Below are 19,998 nucleotides of genomic sequence, written 5' to 3' on the forward strand. Positions count from 1 at the left end.
ATATGTCCACACAGAGACTTAAAGACAAATGGTCGCAGCAGCTTTATTCATAATAGGTGAAAACTAGAAACAATGCAAATGTTTATCAACAGGTGAATGTATAAACAAATTGTGGTACATCCATACAACAGAATACTACTCGGCACTGAAAGGGGATGAATACTGATGATACATACAATATCTTGAATGAATCTCAAAATAGTTATTCTGAGTAAAAGAAGCCAGACAAAAAAGAATGCATACTGTACATAAACTTCTAGGAAATGCGAGCTAGTCTAGAGCGACGGAAACAGATCAGTGGTTGTCTGAGGAATGAGGGACAGAAGAGATTACAAAGGGACATAAGGAAACTTTAGGAGGGGAATATGTTCATTACTGTGGTTATGGTGATGGTTTCATGAGTGCACACATTTGTCAAAACTTATCCAATCACAAGCTTTAAATATGGGCAGTTTGTAGAATGGCAATTATACCTCAATAAAGCTGTAAAAAAAAAAAAAAAAACTCCAGTGGATAAAAATAATTCAAATATCCATCATTAGGATGCTAGATTTGAAAAGTAATATATTTATATAATGGACTACTACTTCATAATAAAAAATAACTACTAATATGCACACAGCATAGATGAATCTCAAAAAGATTATGTTGAGTGAAATAAGCCAAAAACAAAAAAAAACTGAATAAGCACTCCATTTATAAGATCAAGAGCAGGTAAAGTGATCATTGGTTTTTTTTTTTTTCCACCTTTTCTTTTTTTTTTTTTGGTGCCAGGGGGGAACAGAGTCTTACTCTGTCACCAGGCTGGAGTGCAGTGGTGCGATCTCGGCTCACTGACAGCCTCCGCCTCCTGGGTTCAAGCGATTCTCCTGCCTCAGCCTCCCAAGTAGCTGGGATTACAGGCACACGCCACCACAGCCAGCTAATTTTTGTATTTTTAGTAGAGACAGGTTTTTACCATGTTGGCCAAGATGGTCTTGATCTCTTTACCTCACGATCCGCCCAGCCTCCCAAAGTGCTGGGATTACAGGCTTGAGCCACCGTGCCCAGCCTTTCTTTTTTTTTTTAGACAAAACCTCACTCTGTTGCCTAGGCTGGAATGCAGTGGCATGATCTCGGCTTAGTGCAACCTCTGCCTCCCAGGTTGGAGCAATTCTCCTGCCCCAGCCTCCCAAGTAGCTGGGATTACAGGTGCCTGCCACCACGCCTGGCTAATTTTTGTATTTTTAATAGAGATGGGGTTTCACCATGTTGGCCAGGCTGGTCTTGCACTCCTGGCCTCAAGTGATCCACCTGCCTCGGCCTCCCAAAGTGCTGGGAATACAGGCATGAGCCACTGTGCCTGGCCAGATCATTGGGTCTTAAAAATCAGAGTAGTAGTTCCCTCTGGGGGATGAAATTGACTAAAAATAGATACAAGGGAACTTTATGGGATGAAAGAAATGTTCTGGATCTTTAGCCACATTAATAGATGTGTACATTTGTTGAAATTCATCATATCGTACAGTTAAATGTGTACATGTTACTGACTATAGATTATATCTCAGTAAAATAGTATAAAGTAGAATAGGAGCTGAGCACAGTGGCTCATGCCTATAATCCCAGTACTTTGGGAGGCTGAGGCAGGTGGATCACGAGGTCTGGAGTTCAAGACCAGCCTGGACAATATGGTGAAACCCCGTCTCTACCAAAAAAAATACAAAAATTAGCTGGGCGTGGTGGCAGGCGCCTGTAGTCCCAGCTACTGGAGAGGCTGAGGCAGGGAACTGCTTGACCTGGGAGGTGGAGGTTGCAGTGTGAGCTGAGATTGCACCACTGCACTCCAGCCTGGGTGACAGAGAGAGACTCTGCTTCAAAAAAAAAAAAAAAAAAAAAAAAAGAAGAAGAAGAAGACAAGAAAGAAAGAAAAAGAAAAGTAGAGTAGGGCCAGGAGCAATGGCCCACTTTTGTAATCTCAGCACTTTGGGAGGCCGAGGCGGGCAGATCCCAAGGTCAGGAGTTCAAGACCAGCCTGGCCAACATAGTGAAACCCTGTCTCTACTAAAAAGTCTCGCTCTGTCACCTAGGCTGGGGTGCAGTGGTGCGATCTCAGCTCACTGTAAGCTCTGCCTCCTGGGTTCACACCATTCTCCTGCCTCAGCCTCCCAAGTAGTTGGGACTACAGATGCCCGCCACCACACCCAGCTAATTTTTTTGTATTTTTTTTTTTTTAGTAGAGACGGGGTTTCACCGTGTTAGCCAGGATGGTCTCGATCTCCTGACCTCATGATCCACCCGCCTCAGCCTCCCAAAGTGTTAGGATTACAGGAGTGAGCCACCACGCCCGGCCAAGTAGAGTAATTTTCATATGAATATAACAATAACCAAAAAATAAAATTAAAAAACCTTCCACATGAGGATTAAACAGCATATCAGATGTAACCAAAGAGAGAAGTAGTGAACTGGGACAGACTGGAAGAGATTACCTGAATGTATCACCAAGACACAAAGAGATGAAAAATACAGAAGACAGGTTAAAAGACACGGAGGACAGAGTGAAAAGGTCTAGAACACTCCTAATCAGTTGGCAAAGGAGAGAGCACAGAGGACGGAGGAAGAATAATATCTGGATGGTTTCTGAGAACTTTCCAATATGATAAAATACGTGAATTCATACATACAGGAAATACAACATACTGAGCAGAATATATTGAATAAATAAATATCTAGACACATTGTAATAAAACTACAAAACAGGCCGGGCGCGGTGGCTCAAGCCTGTAATCCCAGCACTTTGGGAGGCCGAGACGGGCGGATCACGAGGTCAGGAGATCAAGACCATCCTGGCTAACACGGTGAAACCCCGTCTCTACTAAAAATACAAAAAACTAGCCGGGTGACCTGGCGGGCGCCTGTAGTCCCAGCTACTCGGGAGGCTGAGGCAGGAGAATGGCGTGAACCCGGGAGGCGGAGCTTGCAGTGAGCTGAGATCTGGCCACTGCACTCCAGCCTGGGCGACAGAGCGAGACTCCGTCTCAAAAAAATAAATAAATAAATAAAATAAACCTACAAAACACTAATGACATCTTAAAAGCAGGGAGTAAAGAGAGATCATCTACACAACAATGAGGATTAGACTGAGGAGACTTCTTTACAACCAACATGTATCATGCCTATTATATGCCCACACTGTCCTGGGTACTTAGAACACAAGCATGAACAAGCCAGGCCCAGCCCCTACCCTGTGGAGCTACAGAATCTCTATCAGGGATTGCAGATGTGCAGTAACAATTGTAGTGTGATGAGCGATCCTGGTTGGAGGGCAAAAGAATCAGCAAGAAAACAATACCATGGAACAGTATTATGAAGATTTTCCTATCCCACGTAGGATCCATGCAGGGATTGGCCCCAGGCACAGATCCTTGCTGGCAGCCTGAGAGTCACTCGGTCTAACTTGGTTTCAAGGCAATTCCACCAACCTTTATTAAAAAAGGCTCTGGGTCTTGGGGTGCTGGCTGCCTGCTCACACTTTCCCTTACAGACATCTGGACCCCTCCCTTACCCCTCATTATAAGCAAGGAGGAAGAAGAGGACCCCAGGCTGGGAAACACCGAGGTGGTAGTTGGGATCAAACATCCTACATGTTTACCAAGATCGGGAGGGCTTTTCGCTCCAAGGGACGCTTGGGACAGCAGCTGCTATGTTCCCACATCCTTCCTTGGGGCAGGGGCAGATTAGATGTCCTAAGACTGGCAGCTTCCTCTCTGGGACCCCTGAGAGATGCAGAGACAAATGCTCCTTCTCAGAGCCTTCTTCAAGGTCTGGACTGAGTCCCGGTGGCCGCACGCTCGGTAGAAGTGTGTAGGGCCCTGGGTTCTGCAGAGCTTACATGCAGGGCAGGCATTATGCTGGAATGAAGCCCAGGAGTGTCAGTAATGGGGAAGCGTGCCCTGAGGCATGGAATGCTGCCCATGATCAACAACAGCTTCAACTGTAGACTCTGTCTAGGCCAGGGCCAACTCTCCCTACCAACACTAACAGCTCTCTGCCCTGGCCCCATTCCAGGGTTCATTAAGAAAAGCATGCTAGGAAACTGAACCCCCTGCCATGGGGCAGGAACTGTGTCCTATTTAGCCTTATATTCTCTGTGCATGAACAGGATAGCTCTATCGGGTGCTTATTCATGTAAGGGATGGGGTCCTGGCTGAGAGGTGAAGGATTTGGCAAGAGGGCATAGGGAACAGAAACAGAGGAGTGAAGTCTGGGGAGGGCTGGGAAGCTATTCGGAGAAGGCTGGAAAGACCTGAAGAAGTCGAGCAGAGGAGAAGGGAAAGGGGCTTCTCACAGTCGGGGCGATCTGGTCTGGAGGAGGGAGGGGCCGCCAGCCGCCCTGGCGACCGTCACCTTGTCCCACCAGGGAACTCGGGGTGCGGCTCTCGCCAGCCCCGGGCCAGCCGCCAGGTCCCCGCCCTCCGAGGGATTTACTCCTGTCCCGCCTTCTCGGATTTAGCCCAGGCAGCCTGGGAGGTTCCGCAGTCGCCGCTTCCGCCTTGACCAGGTGAGGGTCCGGACCGAGCAGGGGGCCCGGGCTGGGGCGGGCCAGCGGAGCAGCCATCGCTGGGGGCGCGTCCCGGAGGCGCTGGGCCTGTCCCCTTCTACGTCCTTCCCTTCCGCAGCCGCGCTTCCTCCTGTCTCCCTTCTCCTGCGCTCCCTACTTCCCACCGAGCGCGCACGGCCGGGTCCCCCAGGGTCCTGGGCTTTCTCCTTCCCAACCCAACCCCCGCTCGCGCCCGGTTCTGAGCCCACCTGCGCGTTTCCAGCTAGGCCCAGCCTCGATCCTCTTCCTCCTTGCTTATATTGTAGGGGAAAGGACGGGTCCAGGTGTGTATTAAGGAAAGTGTGAGCAGGCTGCCAGTATCCAGAGGCCCAGAGCCTTATTTAACAAAGGTTGGTGGAGTTGCTTTGAAGCCAAGTTAGACCTAGTGACTCAGGCTGCCGGCAGGGATCTGTGCCTGGGGCTGAGTTCAGGTAGGTGTGGGACTGTGTACCTGACAGCCTCAGTGACTCCATAGGCAGCACCTAAGCCTAGCGGCCATCACAAGTGCCTGATTTGATTTCAAATGTTGCTGCCTCCGGTGGAGGAGAGGCAAGGACCCTGGACCTCTTTTGGCTTGAGGCGGCCCTATGCCCCTATAGCTCAGTATGCTGTGTGCACACTGTGCCTCGATGTCTCTGTGTTGTGTTCATGTGGACCTTTGTGTCTCAGTCGTGTGGGGCAGCGTATCTAGGTGTTCGGAGGCAGTGAACTGCTGTGTCCCATGGATATGACATGTATGTACAAGGAACATCTCATGGAAGGACATGGATGAGCCTGGGCGTTTTGTGGCCGCATGCTGGAATGTCTCAGCGTTAAGAGAACATATATCGATCAGGTGCGGCGGCTCACGCCTGTAATCCCAGCACTTTAGGTGGCCGAGGTGGGCGGATCACAAGGTCAGGAGTTCAAGACCAGCCTGGCCAATATGGTGAAACCCTGTCTCTACTAAAAATACAAAAAATAGCTGGGCATGGTGGCACGTGCCTGTAGTCCCAGCTACTCAGGAGACTGAGGCAGAAGAATTGCTTGAACCCGGGAGGCAGAGGTTGCAGCGAGCCGAGATCACGCCACTGCACTCCAGCCTAGATGAGAGAGCGAGACTTATCACAAAAAAAAAAAAAAGAGGACACACTTTGGGGGGCCGAGTCGGGCAGATCACGAGGTCAGGAGATCAAGACCATCCCGGCTCACACAGTGAAACCCCGTCTCTACTAAAAATACAAAAAATTAGCCGTAAGTGATGGCAGGCACCTGGAGTCCCAGCTACATGGGAGGCTGAGGCAGGAGAATGGCATGAACCCGGGAGGTGGAGCTTGCAGTGAGCTGAGATCGTGCCATTGCACTCTAGCCTGGGTGACAGAGCGAGACTCCGTCTCAAAAAAAAAAAAAAAAAAAGGAGGACATGTATTTGGGAGCCTCGGCCATGTTTTGCAGTATATCTGTAGGTCTCAGTGTGTGTGTGGCAGTGTGTGGGAGGCAGTGTACCTTCGTGTGTGTGTGTGTGCTCTACCTACATGCCTGAGGTATGATGTGGTTGTCATATCTGGGCATCTGTAGTGTGTGTGGCAGGCAAACATGTCTCATGTTGGAGGAAGGGAGATGTCTCAGCTGTGTATGAGTGAGGTCTAAAAGGGGAGTGTTTCTGGGTGTCCGGGTGGATGATGTGTCATGATATTTCAGAGTCAGGATGGTAACACACCTGGAGTCTGTAGTAGGAGCAGGCAGCATGCTAAAATTGCAGGTGTGAGCAGGGCAGGTTACTCAGAGGTGAAGGGACAGAGTACCCAGATGCCGTGGGCACGGGGAATGTTCTACCTGGTATTTGTGTGTGTGAGTGGCAGGGATCCTGGCTGTCTCTGCTGTGTCCCTCCCTCTGTACCTGAGTGTTTCTGATGATGTGCAGGTGGAGCTGGAGACCCGGTCTCTCTAGGGCCTACCCTGGGCTGAACATCTGAAGGAGAGTGTTCATCCTTCGGGACTCCTTCTCCGGACATGCTTCCTGAGGCCGGCTCCCTGTGGCTACTGAAGCTGCTCCGGGACATCCAGCTGGCCCAGTTTTACTGGCCCATCCTTGAGGAGCTTAATGTCACTCGGCCAGAGCACTTCGACTTTGTAAAGCCTGAGGACCTGGACGGCATTGGCATGGGCCGGCCTGGTGAGAGACCCCTGCCCCGAGGCCCTGGTGTCTCTGTCCACAGCCTATCAGTTGCCTTCCCCCACCACAACCCTCTGCCAGCCCTTTTCTTCCCTGTAAGTCTCTCCGCACTCTTCCCCACCCCCACCTCCACCCCAGCCCTGATTCTGGCCTCCCACAGCCCAGCGCAGACTGTCCGAAGCTCTGAAAAGGCTACGTTCCGGGCCTAAGTCTAAGAACTGGGTCTACAAGGTGTGTGTTCTGGGTGGGCAGCTTGGGCCTGGGAATGAGGTGGCTTGAGGGGCAGGGAGGGGGCTGCAGGGCTCTGCATACTGGATTTCCCATCCCTGTTTCAGATCCTTGGAGGTTTAGCCCCTGAGCACAAGGAGCCCACCCTGCCCTCGGACAGCCCAACGCACCTCCCTGAGCCAGAGGGGGGCCTAAAGTGTCTGATCCCAGAGGGTGCTGTTTGCAGAGGGGAGCTGCTGGGTTCGGGCTGCTTCGGTGTGGTGCACCGAGGGCTGTGGACGCTGCCCAATGGCAAGAGTGTGAGTGTCGAGGGAGCCCACTTCATCCAGGCCAGCTGTCCCCTCTGTTCTTCATGCCCACAATGCCTAAAGTTGCTTCCCCCCACCTCCAGGTCCCAGTGGCTGTCAAGTCCCTCCGGGTAGGTCCCGAAGGCCCGATGGGCACAGAACTGGGGGACTTCCTGCGAGAGGTATCGGTCATGATGAACTTGGAGCACCCACACGTGCTGCGTCTGCACGGCCTTGTACTGGGCCAGCCTCTGCAGATGGTGAGCAGATCCAGCCGCTGGTTCCCGGGACAGCCGTGCGGCAGGAGAGTGCGGCAGGAGGGAAGCTGGGACCAGTGGGTCCGGCTCACGCGGCGCGGTGCTCCCTCCTGCAGGTGATGGAGCTGGCGCCACTGGGCTCCCTGCACGCGCGCTTAACGGCCTCGGCCCCGACACCCCCGCTGCCCGTGTCCCTGCTCTGCCTCTTCCTGCGGCAATTGGCGGGAGCCATGGTGTACCTGGGGGCCCGTGGGCTGGTGCACCGAGACCTCGCTACGCGCAACCTGCTGCTGGCGTCGCCGCGCACCATCAAGGTGGCTGACTTCGGGCTGGTGCGGCCTCTGGGCGGCACCCGGGGCCGCTACGTCATGGGCGGGCCCCGCCCCATCCCCTACGCATGGTGAGCGCGGGGCCCACGGGGGGATCGGACTCTGAGCCGGGCGAATCCGGAGGGCAGCAGCCGAGGGAGATCGGAGGGGGCCGGGCTTCTGAGGGAAGCTGGGACCAGAAGGGTTATCCTCCTAGGAAAAGAGGACTTTTGTGAAAGATGGGAGCACTCCGGGGTGCTCCGTGGAAGGTGAGCCGCCGAGGAGCACGTGTCCGGCCCCTTTCAGCTCCACTTCCTTCCGCAGGTGTGCTCCAGAGAGCCTGCGCCACGGAGCCTTCTCTTCTGCCTCGGACGTGTGGATGTTTGGGGTGACGTTGTGGGAGATGTTCTCCGGGGGCGAGGAACCCTGGGCCGGGGTCCCACCGTACCTCATCCTGCAGCGGCTGGAGGACAGAGCCAGGCTGCCTAGGCCTCCCGTCTGCTCCAGGGCCCTCTACTCCCTCGCCTTGCGCTGCTGGGCCCCCCACCCTGCTGACCGGCCTAGCTTTTCCCACCTGGAGGGGCTGCTGCAAGAGGTGGGAACCCCCTACCTCACCAGATACAGTCCCTCTTCCCTCCATTCCTTCTCCCAGGGTTCCATGCAAGGACTAACATATCCAGGTGCCTGTGCTGGGCTCTGGGATTCAGCTCTGAGCAAAACAGATGCAGTCCCTACCTGCAGGGAGATCAGAGCCCTGAGGAGGCAACTTGGGGATACACAGATGCAGACTGAAAGGCTGGGGTCTGTGTCTGGGCCAGAAAAGGGGCATACAGGAGACAGCACTCAGTTACAGTCATGTTGACAGGCAGAGGAAGAGAAGGACTCAGTGTGGGAGGGGGAAATAGAAGTAATGAAGCCGCAGGCCGGGGCACGGTGGCTCACCTCTGTAATCCCAGCACTTTGGGAGGCAAAGGTGGGCAGATCACCTGAGGTCGGGAGTTCAAGACCAGCCTGACCAACATGGAGAAACCCCGTCTCTACTAAAAAATACAAAATCAGCTGGGCGTGGTGGTGCATGCCTGTAATCCCAGCTACTCGGGAGGCTAAGGCAGGAGAATCGCTTGAACCCGGGAGGCAGAGGTTGTGGTGGGCCAAGATTGCGCCATTGCACTTCAGCCTGGGCAAAAAGAGCGAAACTCCATCTCAAAAAAAAAAATAATGAGGCAGCAGAGTGAGCAGGAGCTGTGTCATGGAGGGCTTTGCAAAGTGTGTTAAGCTAACACGTAGAGCACTTGACCTGTGCAGGACACTGCACTGTGAGCTTTACGTGGGCGTGTATGCAGATTCGCTCATTTAATGCTCTCAACCATTGGATGAGGTAATTATTATTGTTATTATTATTTTCTTTTGAGACAGAGTCTTGCTCTGTCACCCTAGCTGGAGTGCAATGGTGGGATCTTGGCTCACTGCAACCTCCACCTCCCGGGTTCAAACAATTCTCCTGTTTCAGCTTCCTGAGTAGCTGGAACTACAGTCGCCTGCCACCATGCCTGGCTAATTTTTGTATTTTTAGTAGAGATGAGGTTTCACCATGTTGGCCAGGCTGGTCTCGAACTCCTGACCTCGATTGATCCACCCGCCTCGGCCTCCCAAAATGCTGGGATTACATGCATGAGCCACCATGCCCGGCCTGGATGAGGTAATTATTATTATCTCCATGTTACTGATGGGCAGTTGAGGCACTGAGAGTTACCTAAAGTCACATGGTAAGTGGAGGAGTTGGGATTTGAGCCAGTCAATTTGACTTCAGAGCTGTTCCCTAAGCTGCTACACTCTACCACTAAAGTTTAGTGTTTATTCTGAAGGCATTTGGGAGCCAGGGAAGCCTACTAAGCAAGGGAGTTACAAGCCACTCTGCCCGTGATGGCACTCTGGTGTGGCGCAAGAATGGATTAGAGGGATGATGCTGAGGCTGGGAGACCAGGTAGGCAACAGTGGCTGTGAAGCAGAAGGAAGATGAAGAGGTCTGGGTGAGGGTAGAGGCAGTGAGGCTGCAGAGGAGTGGACATTTCCCAGAGGGGCTTGGGAGGCTGCTCTGACGGGCCTAGATGAGGAGTGAAAGCAGTGTACAGGATGATGCTCCTGTTAGTCCCCCTAGGTAGAGCTAGGGCCCTTGCTTGCTCCTTGAGCCCTGACCTGTTTGTCATGGGATCCAGGTCTGCCTCCCTCACTGAATTACGACTGGGGGACAGGGAGATTCCCACCTTGGGCCCAGCACAGATGACATACAGAGTGGGGTTTTTCTTTCTTCCTGCTCCCATATTACCTTTCTGACTCAGGCCACAAGCCCAGCCACCTTTTCCTCCTGTCTCCACAGGCCTGGCCTTCGGAAGGATGCTGTGTGAGGGATGTCACAGAGCCAGGCGCCCTGAGGATGGAGACTGGTGACCCCATCACAGTCATCGAGGGCAGGTGACAGTCCCGTACCTCCCAAGCATCCTCAGGAGGAGGATACCCTCCCAACCTCATTCCTGATCCCTTCCTTCTCTGCTTCTCTCCAGCTCCTTAACCCTGATCTTCTGTCTCATCTCCTCTCCCCACTGGGTCCTGAAAGCTCCAGCATGGTCCTGGCCTCCCTGCTGGAGCCACTGCTGGCCCATAGAGCCTTATTGCATTAGGGGAAATGCTTCCCTTCCTCTAGGCAGATGCAGCTCCAAGGCACATAGCCTAGTGGTGAGCTGACTGTGGGCCAGGGCCCAGCCCTAACTCTTGCCCTTATGCCTATCCCATTGACCAGCTCCTCTTTCCACAGCCCCGACTCCACAATCTGGAAGGGCCAGAATGGTCGCACCTTCAAAGTGGGCAGCTTCCCAGCCTCAGCGGTGACGCTGGCAGATGCGGGGGGCTTGCCAGTCACCCGTCCAGTTCACAGAGGCACCCCTGCCCGGGGAGATCAACACCCAGGAAGCATAGATGGGTGAGGACCTGAAAGGGTGGGGGACAGGGGTGGGCTGGGAAAACTGATGAAGTCCAGGAGATTCTCTGGAAAGGAAGCTTGGGGACAGGACCAGAATGAAGCTACAGCCTCCACCCTGGGCGCTGGGTCTCCTAGGTTCCCCCGTGAGTTTTTTTGGGAGGGTGTATTGATCTGTGGGGTGGGGAGGGTTGGTGTGGAGGACGAACTGGATCCCTCTCCGACAGAGACAGAAAGAAGGCAAATCTTTGGGATGTGCCCCCAGCACGGGGCCAGAGGAGAAACGTGCCCCTGGAGAGGATGAAAGGTGGGTGTGGTGGACTCCAGAGTCTCTGAGGAGATCAAGACCAGCCCGTCAATTCCGACCCCCTGCCCTGATCCATGCCCTTGCATCTATTATTTCCTTCCTCTGAATTCTGTCTACTGGCATCCTAGCTATACGGTGAAATCTTTTTTTGTTTTTGTTTTTTTGAGACAGAGTTTCACTCTTTTTGCCCAGGCTGGAGTGCAGTGGCGTGATCTTGGCTCACCACAACCTCTACCTCCCGGGTTCAAGCAATTCTCCTGGCTCGGCCTCCCGACTAGCTGGGACTACAGGCATGCGCTACCACGCCCGGCTAATTTTGTATTTTTAGTAGAGATGAGGTTTCACCATGTTGCCCAGGTTGGCCTTGAACTCCCGACCTCAGGTGATCTGCCCGCCTTGGCCTCCCAAAGTGCTGGGATTACAGGCGTGAGCCACTGCACCCAGCCCTATACTATGGAATCTTTTTTTTTTTTTTTTTTTCTTGAGACAGAGTCTCGCTCTGTTGCCCAGGCTGGAGTGCAGTGGCGCGGTCTCGGCTCATTGCAAGCTCTGCCTCCCGGGTTCATGCCATTCTCCTGCCTCAGCCTCCTGAGTAGCTGGGACTACAGGCGCCCGCCATCACGCCCGGCTAATTTTTTTGTATTTTTAGTAGAGACGGGGTTTCACTGTGTTTTTCAGGATGGTCTCGATCTCCTGACCTCCTGATCCACCCACCTCGGCCTCCTAAAGTGCTGGGATTACAGGTGTGAGCCACTGCGCCTGGCCTACTGTGGAATCTTTTTTTTTTTTTTTGAGACGGAGTCTCGCTCTGTCGCCCAGGCTGGAGTGCAGTGGCCAGATCTCAGCTCACTGCAAGCTCCGCCTCCCGGGTTTTACGCCATTCTCCTGCCTCAGCCTCCCGAGTAGCTGGGACTACAGGCGCCCGCCACCTCACCCGGCTAGTTTTTTGTATTTTTTAGTAGAGACGGGGTTTCACCGGGTTAGCCAGGATGGTCTCGATCTCCTGACCTTGTGATCCGCCCGTCTCGGCCTCCCAAAGTGCTGGGATTACAGGCTTGAGCTACTGCGCCTGGCCTGTGGAATCTTAAAAGACAGGAAGCCCTGCTGCCTTCCCTACTGTAGAGCACCTCCACACTCTGGGCCCTCTGCCTAGGCCTTGGTGTCCATTTGCACATCTGTCTCATTGTCTCACCTGACACATGAACCACCCAGGGACAGGGCTGGCTAGCTCATCTGCAAATGCTTGCAAAACCATCCAGCTCCACACAGATGAAGACAGAGAGTGGGGCCAGGCATGGTGGCTCACGCCTGTAATCCCAGCACTTTGGGAGCCCAAGGTGGGCGGATGGCTTGAGTCCGGGAGTTTGAGACCAGTCTGGGCAATGTGCCGAAACCCTGTCTCTACAAAAATACAAAAATTAGCCAGTCATAGTGGCATGCACCTGTAGTCACAGCTACTCGGGAGGCTGAGGTGGGAGGATCGCTTGAGCCCAGGAGGTGGAGGCTGCAGCGAGACGAGATCAAGTTGTTTCTTTCTCAACTGTGCAGGCATTTCCAGGAGTCTGGAGTCAGTTCTGTCCCTGGGTCCTCGCCCCACAGGGGGTGGTTCAAGCCCCCCTGAAATTCGACAAGCCAGAGCTGTGCCCCAAGGACCCCCTGGCCTGCCTCCACGCCCACCTTTATCCTCTAGCTCTCCTCAGCCCAGCCAGCCCCCGAGGGAGAGGCTTCCCTGGCCCAAAAAAAAACCCCCACACAATCTCCCCATGGGAGCGCCTGGAGCCGGTAAAGCCGCCGCCCTCTCTGGAGGCCTCTTGCCTGATCCTGAGTTGCGGAGGAAGATTATGGAGGTGAGGTCTCACTGAAATGGCCTGGTGGCCACAAGGGGCTACAGGCAGGGGCAGGGGCCTGAGTGGGGCTTTGTCTGTTACAGGTGGAGCTGAGTGTGCATGGGGTCACCCACCAGGAGTGCCAGACAGCACTAGGAGCCACTGGCGGAGATGTGGTTTCTGCCATCCGGAACCTCAAGGTAAAGCCAGTCCCTTCTCTTGGGGTCCCTCCTCTCCTGCCCCTGCAACCTGGCAGTCAGCTGCAGCCCACCCTCCTGCTTCCACAGGTAGACCAGCTCTTCCACCTGAGTAGCCGGTCCAGAGCTGACTGCCGGCGCATCCTGGAGCATTACCAGTGGGACCTCTCAGCTGCCAGCCGCTACTGTCCTAGCCAGGCCCTGAGCTCAGCTTCTGCGGGCACGGACACCAGCATGAAAAGCCTAGGCCCCTGAGGGCCTGGCCACGTGGGACTAAACAGAACCAGAACAAGGTCCTGACGGGGGTAGACTTTCCACCTGGGGAGATCCTACCTGCTATAGGCACGTGGAGGAGGAGCCCAGGGTTGGGCACTGGCAAATGTCTCCTCCCTCCTATGCTCCTTGGCTTCTGAAGGCTGAAGCTCCTTTGGCTCGGCCAAGAAGGATCTAGTCTGCCCACTACATTCTCAAACAAGAGGACTTGGAGGAAAAGAGCTGCTGTACATCATATCCAGAGGAAGCTTCTACTCACTAGAGGATCAAGGGGTCACACTGGACCATGCGAACAGCCATCCTGAACTGCCGTCAGCTACCACACTGGACTCTGTGGGGCAGCCATCCTGGATGATGGAAGCCGCCATATTGACTTGGGGTATAGGCCCAAACTGCCTTCATTTGGTCCAGGGCCATCGTGGGTGATGACGATTACTCTCTTGAACTCAAGGACATTTGATGCTGGTAGTATGGATTATGAGATGGGCTAGCCCCTGCCCCAGCCCAGCTCTCACATTCCCCTTTGTTTTTTCCCATATCAACTCCTTCTACCCTCCCCTATTACATGCATCTTTCAATGTCCAAAAAGTTACAAAGTTTATATGAATGTAACATATAAAGATGCAGCCTTTTTCCTAGGGCAAGGGAAGGAAGGGCGGTTACATAAGGCACAGGAATCGCAGCAAGCACCAGCTGAGGGCAGGGCCCTAGTGGGAGAGGAAGTTGGCACTGGGGTCCCCCTGCAGCTGTTGATGGGGAGGTGGAAACCCCGTTGAAGTGCCATGGTCTGAGGCTGAACTAATTGGCCAAGCAGATGCTGGGGGGGGTGGCTATGTCCACCATCTTTGGTGCAGCTTGCCCTTCCCCACCCCAGCCCTCTTGTAAAACCCCAGAGTCCTGGGTTCCAGAGGCCTCCTTTGGAGCAGAGGCCCTGGAAGGGGGTGGGAGGGAGTGCGTGGGGAAAGCGTGAAAGCTGATATGCCTGTGTGCCAAGGGACTGCTGGGACAATGGTGGGAGGTAGCAGGAGAGGGGCTCTCATACATACCCCTCCTTGGGTACCACAGGGGCAGGAGGCCAGGGAGTAGGGTAGGGGTGGGGGCCCCCTTCTGTCCCCTGCAGTGTACATGGAGGAAAGGGGCCACCCGGAGGAGGGGCCAGTGCAGGCAACCATCTGGAGTTCTCGTCGAGGTGATGGTCTCCTCACACCATGGTGGCCTCTAACTGGTGACGGCAGAAGGCCCCGCGCCTCCTCGCTTCTCAAAGAACATGTAGTCCTAAGAGGAGGCCACTGTCAACGGGAGATCCGGCTGGGCCAGCCAGCTCGGCTGTCACAGGCCAGCTCTGGAACCTCAACCCCCACAACACCTATCCCTGACTTTCCCCTAGCAAGAGGCCAGGTAATGCATAAAGCTTCGAATAACAGCAAAGGACAGGCAGGAGGTGGGGGCAGGAGCAGCCAACTCACAATGAGGAACGTGGCTCCCAGCAGCACAGCCTTCACCCTCACATCCAGGTCCAGCGGAAACTGTAGGCCAAAGTCATCTGCATCCGTGAAGGCTTCTCGGACCAGGCCTCCCCACTGCTTGCTGATGCGGCCCACACTGCGGGATTCATCCCGAGTCTTCACCTGTTAGCCGGGAGGGAGGAAGGACCCAACTAAGGAGGAGGCAGCCAGTCTCACCTGCTCCAGTCTCACTCCCACAGTCGCATGTATGGATTTGCAGGGTCTCCACTCAGTGAATCTTCCCCTCTAGAGGTCACCCAGTGATTGCTTTCCCAACTGGTTCCCATCACAGAGTATGACAGCTGGGGAAACTGAGGCACTCTAGATCACGCTGTGAGTCTATACCCAAAATTAGGATTCAGACTCAGAGCTGCTGCTATCCAAAGGCAATGCATGACATAACTGAACATCAGTGGTGGGAGAAATGGAAGCATGATATAATCCAACCCCCTTAGGGTATGGCTGTTTGCTAGGTTTGCTCTGGTTCCCAATGCCCCTGCCACCCACAATTGGCATAGTTTATGCCCTGCACAAAGTAACCTGGCCAAAAGGGCAAGGAAAGCTACCAGAATCCTGGCTGTACTTCACCAGCCAAGAAGTCTCCTAGAAGGCTGTCTACCCCAAAGAGTACCTTTTCTCTAATCTGCAAAGTAGGGGAGGGCCTTGCCCAGCACTGCATGAGAGCCACATCTAGAGGGGATACACACCTATCTACTGTGGGGAGGGGCAGCAGTAAGTAGCCTTTGAGGACCACAATTTCCACTGGCTTCTCTGAGCCACACAGCAACAGGCCCTGCCAATGTGGGTAGTTACTCCCCGTGACTTCCTGGTCCTTTTCCTGTGCTCATTCTCCGGGATTAGAACTGGAGTGATTTCCTTTTGTGTCATTCCCATCCCCTTCCTGCACTGTCCTACAGCTCTGGGGCACTTCCTGCCGTGGTCCTAAGGGTGCAGCCTCAAGTATGGATCATTTATAATTATGTAAAAGGGACACTGGCCCTATGAGAACCCCACAGCCTATCCATTCCCAGCCGGGGATCACACAGTTATTACATCTTATTCCCAACTGGTTCCCATCACGGAATCTCCCTCTGGCTACCAAGGTGACTCATTTTTGCAAAGTAACCTTAGGTAGGGTACCTCATTAGAAGCGTTGGAAAGTCTACTGGATTATACCCGTTGTTTTTCCCTTATCTGCACAAGGAATTATCCCTTAAAGAACTCAAGGGTCGGCAGGGTGCAGTGGCTCATGCCTGTAATCCCAGCGCTTTGGGAGGCTGAGGCGGGTGGATCACCTGAGGTCAGGAGTTTGAGACCAGCCTGACCAACATGGAGAAACCTCATCTCTACTAAAAATACAAAATTAGCCGGACATGGTGGCACATGCCTGTAATGCCAGCTACTCAGGAGGTTGAGGCAGGAGAATTGCTTGAACCTGGGAGGCGAAGATTGTGGTGAGCTGAGATCATGCCATTGCACTCCCACCTGGGTAACAAGAGCAAGACTCCGTCTCAAAACAAAAAAACAAAACAAAAAAAAGAACTCAAGGGTCTGTCTTCTAGAAACCAAGGTGCTTTCCAGGCCTCACCTTTCTCTGAAATTCTCACCACTTGGGATCTCCAGCTTCCAGGTTGGTGACAGGAATACACAGTGAGAAGGATATATTGGATTTCAGAATGGCAGGGGCATGTGGATTCTACTTTAGCAGGGCAGGCCACAGGATGTTAACATGTTAAAATCGTGCTTGCTCCAGGGCCTGGGCTCACAAACTCATACACAGCAGCCACATGGGCCCAGCCCACACAGACTTAAGCATCCTTCACCCCAAATCCAGGCTGGCCTTAGATTTTTTTTTTCTGCCCATCTCAGGGCCACGTGTAATAATCAACATTGCTCCTGAAGATGAAATCCTCATTATTATGCTTTTATAAGACCACGGGGCCATTCTATTTCCAAATGGAGGAATGCTGCAAATGTGGTCGGAGTCACAGTGGATTTGGATTGATGAGCTCAGGGTCTTGACCTTAGTGTTAACCACCCTGCCTCATGGAAGCATCATCTAGGTTTACGAAGGTCCCAAGAACCTCTAGTATTCCTGATACCTCAAAGTTGGTGTCTGTGCCACAGCCACAGGTCCAGCAGGGCCCCACCACTCGCAGGACTGTCTGGCGATCGGCATCCTGGATGGAGAACTTGGGGAGGAAGGGATGCCAGGTCTGTAGCACGTGGCCGATAGTGGTACCTGGGGGAGCCTGTACTTCCATCTGGAGTGGGAAGCAGACAGGGTCACTGCGGAGGCAGGGGTCCCAGCTCTATCATGTGTCTACTTGGCCCTCACTAAACCTCCCATCCCCACCTGCCCACTCCCACCTGATCCAGGCCTCATCTCAGGTGGACCTCATCATTGTCCCGCCCTACCAAGGCCCGCCCTCCCGGCCCCTTTCCTCCTCCCACCTCCTGGAGGCCACAGGGGCAGCAGCTGCAGCCACAGTGCAGCGGGCGGAGCAAACGCAGCACCTCGCGGTCCCCGGGGTCGGCCAGGCGGACACGCAGCGGCCGGCGGGCGCCACAGCACAGACGGGCGCAGCAGTTGCTCTCCTCGGCCGCCTGACCCAGGGGCTGCCCGGCCCCAGAGCGCAGTTCATAGCGGTTACAGGTCTCCCAGCCTAGGAACGCTGCCCGGGGTGACACGGGGAGACTTAGAGAGCCTCGCGCGCCCAGGAGCCCACCATCATGAGGTCCAACCTCCCACTCCTTCTACTCACTTTCCACTCGCTCAGCCTTCTGGTGAATCAAAATCTGATCAATCTGGAAAGAGGGGCGGCGCGCACATCAGCTGGCCCATCTGGACGCCCAGGTCCCCTCCCAGTCATCCTCCCTCACTCCTTCCCACTCACCTGCACCAGGAATTCGAGGCCGGAAGGCACCCCAGGCAGTGGCAAGAAGGGAGCAGCAGACCCCGAGGCTACGGGACCGGGCGAGGGGAAGAGGGCGAAGCCGGGAGCTGGGGCAGGTACCTGGGCGGGCACTGGCGCCTGTCCGGGGGCAGGATGTAGCGCCGGCTCCGGGTACCCAGAGGTGACAGGGTAGGGAGGTGGGGGCGAAGGGGCGTAGCCTTTGGGGGGCAAGTAGCCTGTAAAGCGGTGGGGGCAGGATAGATGAGAAAGGGACCCACGGCCTCATCCCCTTATTCTTCAGCCCATGGGTCGCAAGGCTTCAGGAGAAACGTGGTGGCAAGACGCAGAGAAAGATGGGGCAGGGGAGCAGGGTGGAGGTTCCCCGGAAGGAAGGGAGGGGCCCCACCCAGCCAGTCCGAGCACATTCCGGGAAGATGTGTTCGCACCCGGCTCTCAAGTCCGTGGGGGGATAACGGAGACCCCCGGACTTGCGCGCACACTTACCTGCCATGGGAGAAGGGCTTGAGGTTTCGGGATGATGGTGTCTGGGTGGCTTAGTTCTGGAAGCGGAGGCAAACTCGGAGATAGCCAGACAGACACAGAGACAGACACAAAGACGGACAGGCAAACGCGGAGAGGCAGCTGCGCCCAGCGCCGGCCCAGGGTCTCTTGGGCGGCGCCTCTGACTCGGGGAGAAACCCAAGTGTCAGCGGGCGGGGCTGGGTACCTGGGACCCAGGATTCCCTCGGGGGCCCCAGAACCGCCCCCTCCCTTTGTTCTCCCATCCTGCAGAGGAGGTTGTGGGCGGACGGCAGGACAGATGGACCGGCAGTCAGACCAACAGCCCCACCTCAAGGGCGGTCTCCCTGACCCCTCTGTGCCCCCGCTCACCTGGAGCCCCCAGAACAGCCCGGGTGCCTAGCACTCGGCGGCTCACAGGAGCTGGCGGAGGCGGAGGCGGAGGCGGGCCGGAGCTCGGACGCCGGCCCCGCCCCCCGACCCCGGCCCCGCCCCCCGACCCGCCGTGCCCGCCCCCTCCTGGGCGGTGAGTCTGTGCGGGGAAGAAGGAGGCCGTCCGCTGCCCCGGGAAGCCGAGCGTGTGCTTTGCTCCTCAGCGTCGCCGGCGTTCCCGCCCCTTCCGCTCGGACTGCAGATGCCCGGAGAGTAGGAGCGCCTGTGGGAGGCGGCGGCTGGGCCCGGGCCCCGCGAACCCCGCCAGATCGGCGGCGTGCGTGCTCAGCGCCCTTGGTGGGAGGCGAGGGCGGCCAGCGCCGCGCTGGCCCCTGGGCTCCTCCTCCCAAGGGCGGTCGGGCCTCGCTGACGCAGCGGAACACCCTTCACACTCACTCATTGGCTTCCAGGACTGGCTCCTGGCTCGCCTTCTGCCTCCCAGGGGCGACCTCGCCGTCTTCTCTCCCTGGCGCAGCGGTGACCCACACGGGCACCTCGCAGCAACAGCAGTTTCTGCAAGTGCCCAAGCCACGCAGGTGACAAGCCGCCAAACGGTGTCAGTGAGCGTGCTCAGGCCTCCTAGAGGGCCAGAGGAGGACGCGCGGTCAGAAAAGACCCCCTAGACGAGTCTCTTCGACTGGATCCTAAGCCAGGACCAGTCCTGGCCTTGGGGAGCACTCGCTCAGTGGCGCAAGAGATGAGTTTAGAGACAGAGTGCAGTCCACATACACGGCGGGTTGTGCGGAAGCTGGGATTTGGCCCCACGGGCAGCAAGGAGTCCACCGAGACATTTTTAGAACAAAGAAGTTCAAATGTGTGTTTTAGAAAGATCGTGGCGGGGCGCGGTGGCTCATGCCTGTAATCCCAGCACTTTGGGAGGCAGAGATGGGCGGATCACCTGAGGTCAGGAGTTTGAGACCAGGCCTGGCTAACATGGCGAAAACCCATCTCTACTGAAAATGCAAAAATTAGCCGGGCGTGGTGGCGGGCGCCTGTAGTCCCAGCTACGCGGGAGGCTGAGGCAGAAGAATCTCTTGAACCCGCGAGGCAGAGGTTGCAGTGAGCCCAGATCACGCCATTGCACTTCAGCCTGGGCAACACAGCGAGACTCCATCTCTAAATAAATAAATAAATAAGGTCAGGCTACGAACGCATCACCAATAAGGCAATAGTTAGGCCGGGCGCGGTGGCTCACACCTGTAATCCCAGCACTTTGGGAGGCCGAGGCGGGTGAATCACGAGGTTAGGAGATGGAGA

The 19,998-nt window shown here is 55.2% G+C and overlaps 2 protein-coding genes across 6 annotated transcripts; one reads left to right on the forward strand and one right to left on the reverse strand.

Annotated features, from left to right (window-relative positions):
* The first annotated feature begins 6,476 nt into the window (after nt 1-6,476).
* On the forward strand, nt 6,477-14,000 carry TNK1 (tyrosine kinase non receptor 1). Its single transcript, XM_010362339.2, has 12 exons — nt 6,477-6,731; nt 6,892-6,962; nt 7,067-7,258; nt 7,351-7,506; nt 7,620-7,903; nt 8,136-8,406; nt 10,189-10,283; nt 10,624-10,788; nt 11,013-11,092; nt 12,641-12,939; nt 13,023-13,118; nt 13,206-14,000. Exons 1-12 carry the CDS (start codon nt 6,569-6,571, stop codon nt 13,368-13,370), a joined length of 2,037 nt encoding a protein of 678 aa, XP_010360641.2. The 5' UTR covers nt 6,477-6,568; the 3' UTR covers nt 13,371-14,000.
* PLSCR3 (phospholipid scramblase 3) lies at nt 13,961-19,085 on the reverse strand. 5 transcript variants are annotated; one of them, XM_030923570.1, is made up of 8 exons: nt 18,682-19,085; nt 18,295-18,476; nt 17,791-18,026; nt 17,659-17,701; nt 17,348-17,568; nt 16,996-17,085; nt 14,855-15,016; nt 13,961-14,663 (listed from the first exon to the last, which is right to left on the reverse strand). In XM_030923570.1, the coding sequence occupies exons 2-8, from the start codon at nt 18,299-18,301 to the stop codon at nt 14,607-14,609; spliced, it is 816 nt and encodes a 271-aa protein (XP_030779430.1). In that variant the 5' UTR covers nt 18,302-18,476; nt 18,682-19,085; the 3' UTR covers nt 13,961-14,606. The 5 variants fall into 5 exon arrangements, with proteins under 5 accessions (XP_030779430.1, XP_010360639.1, XP_010360637.1 ...); XM_010362337.2 differs by having other exon boundaries at nt 16,996-17,157; nt 18,295-18,350; nt 18,682-19,082; XM_010362335.2 differs by having other exon boundaries at nt 16,996-17,157; nt 18,682-19,081.
* Between the last annotated feature and the right edge of the window lie 913 nt (nt 19,086-19,998).

Source organism: Rhinopithecus roxellana, chromosome 19 (assembly GCF_007565055.1).
Source record: "Rhinopithecus roxellana isolate Shanxi Qingling chromosome 19, ASM756505v1, whole genome shotgun sequence".
Classification (NCBI taxonomy): domain Eukaryota; kingdom Metazoa; phylum Chordata; class Mammalia; order Primates; family Cercopithecidae; genus Rhinopithecus; species Rhinopithecus roxellana.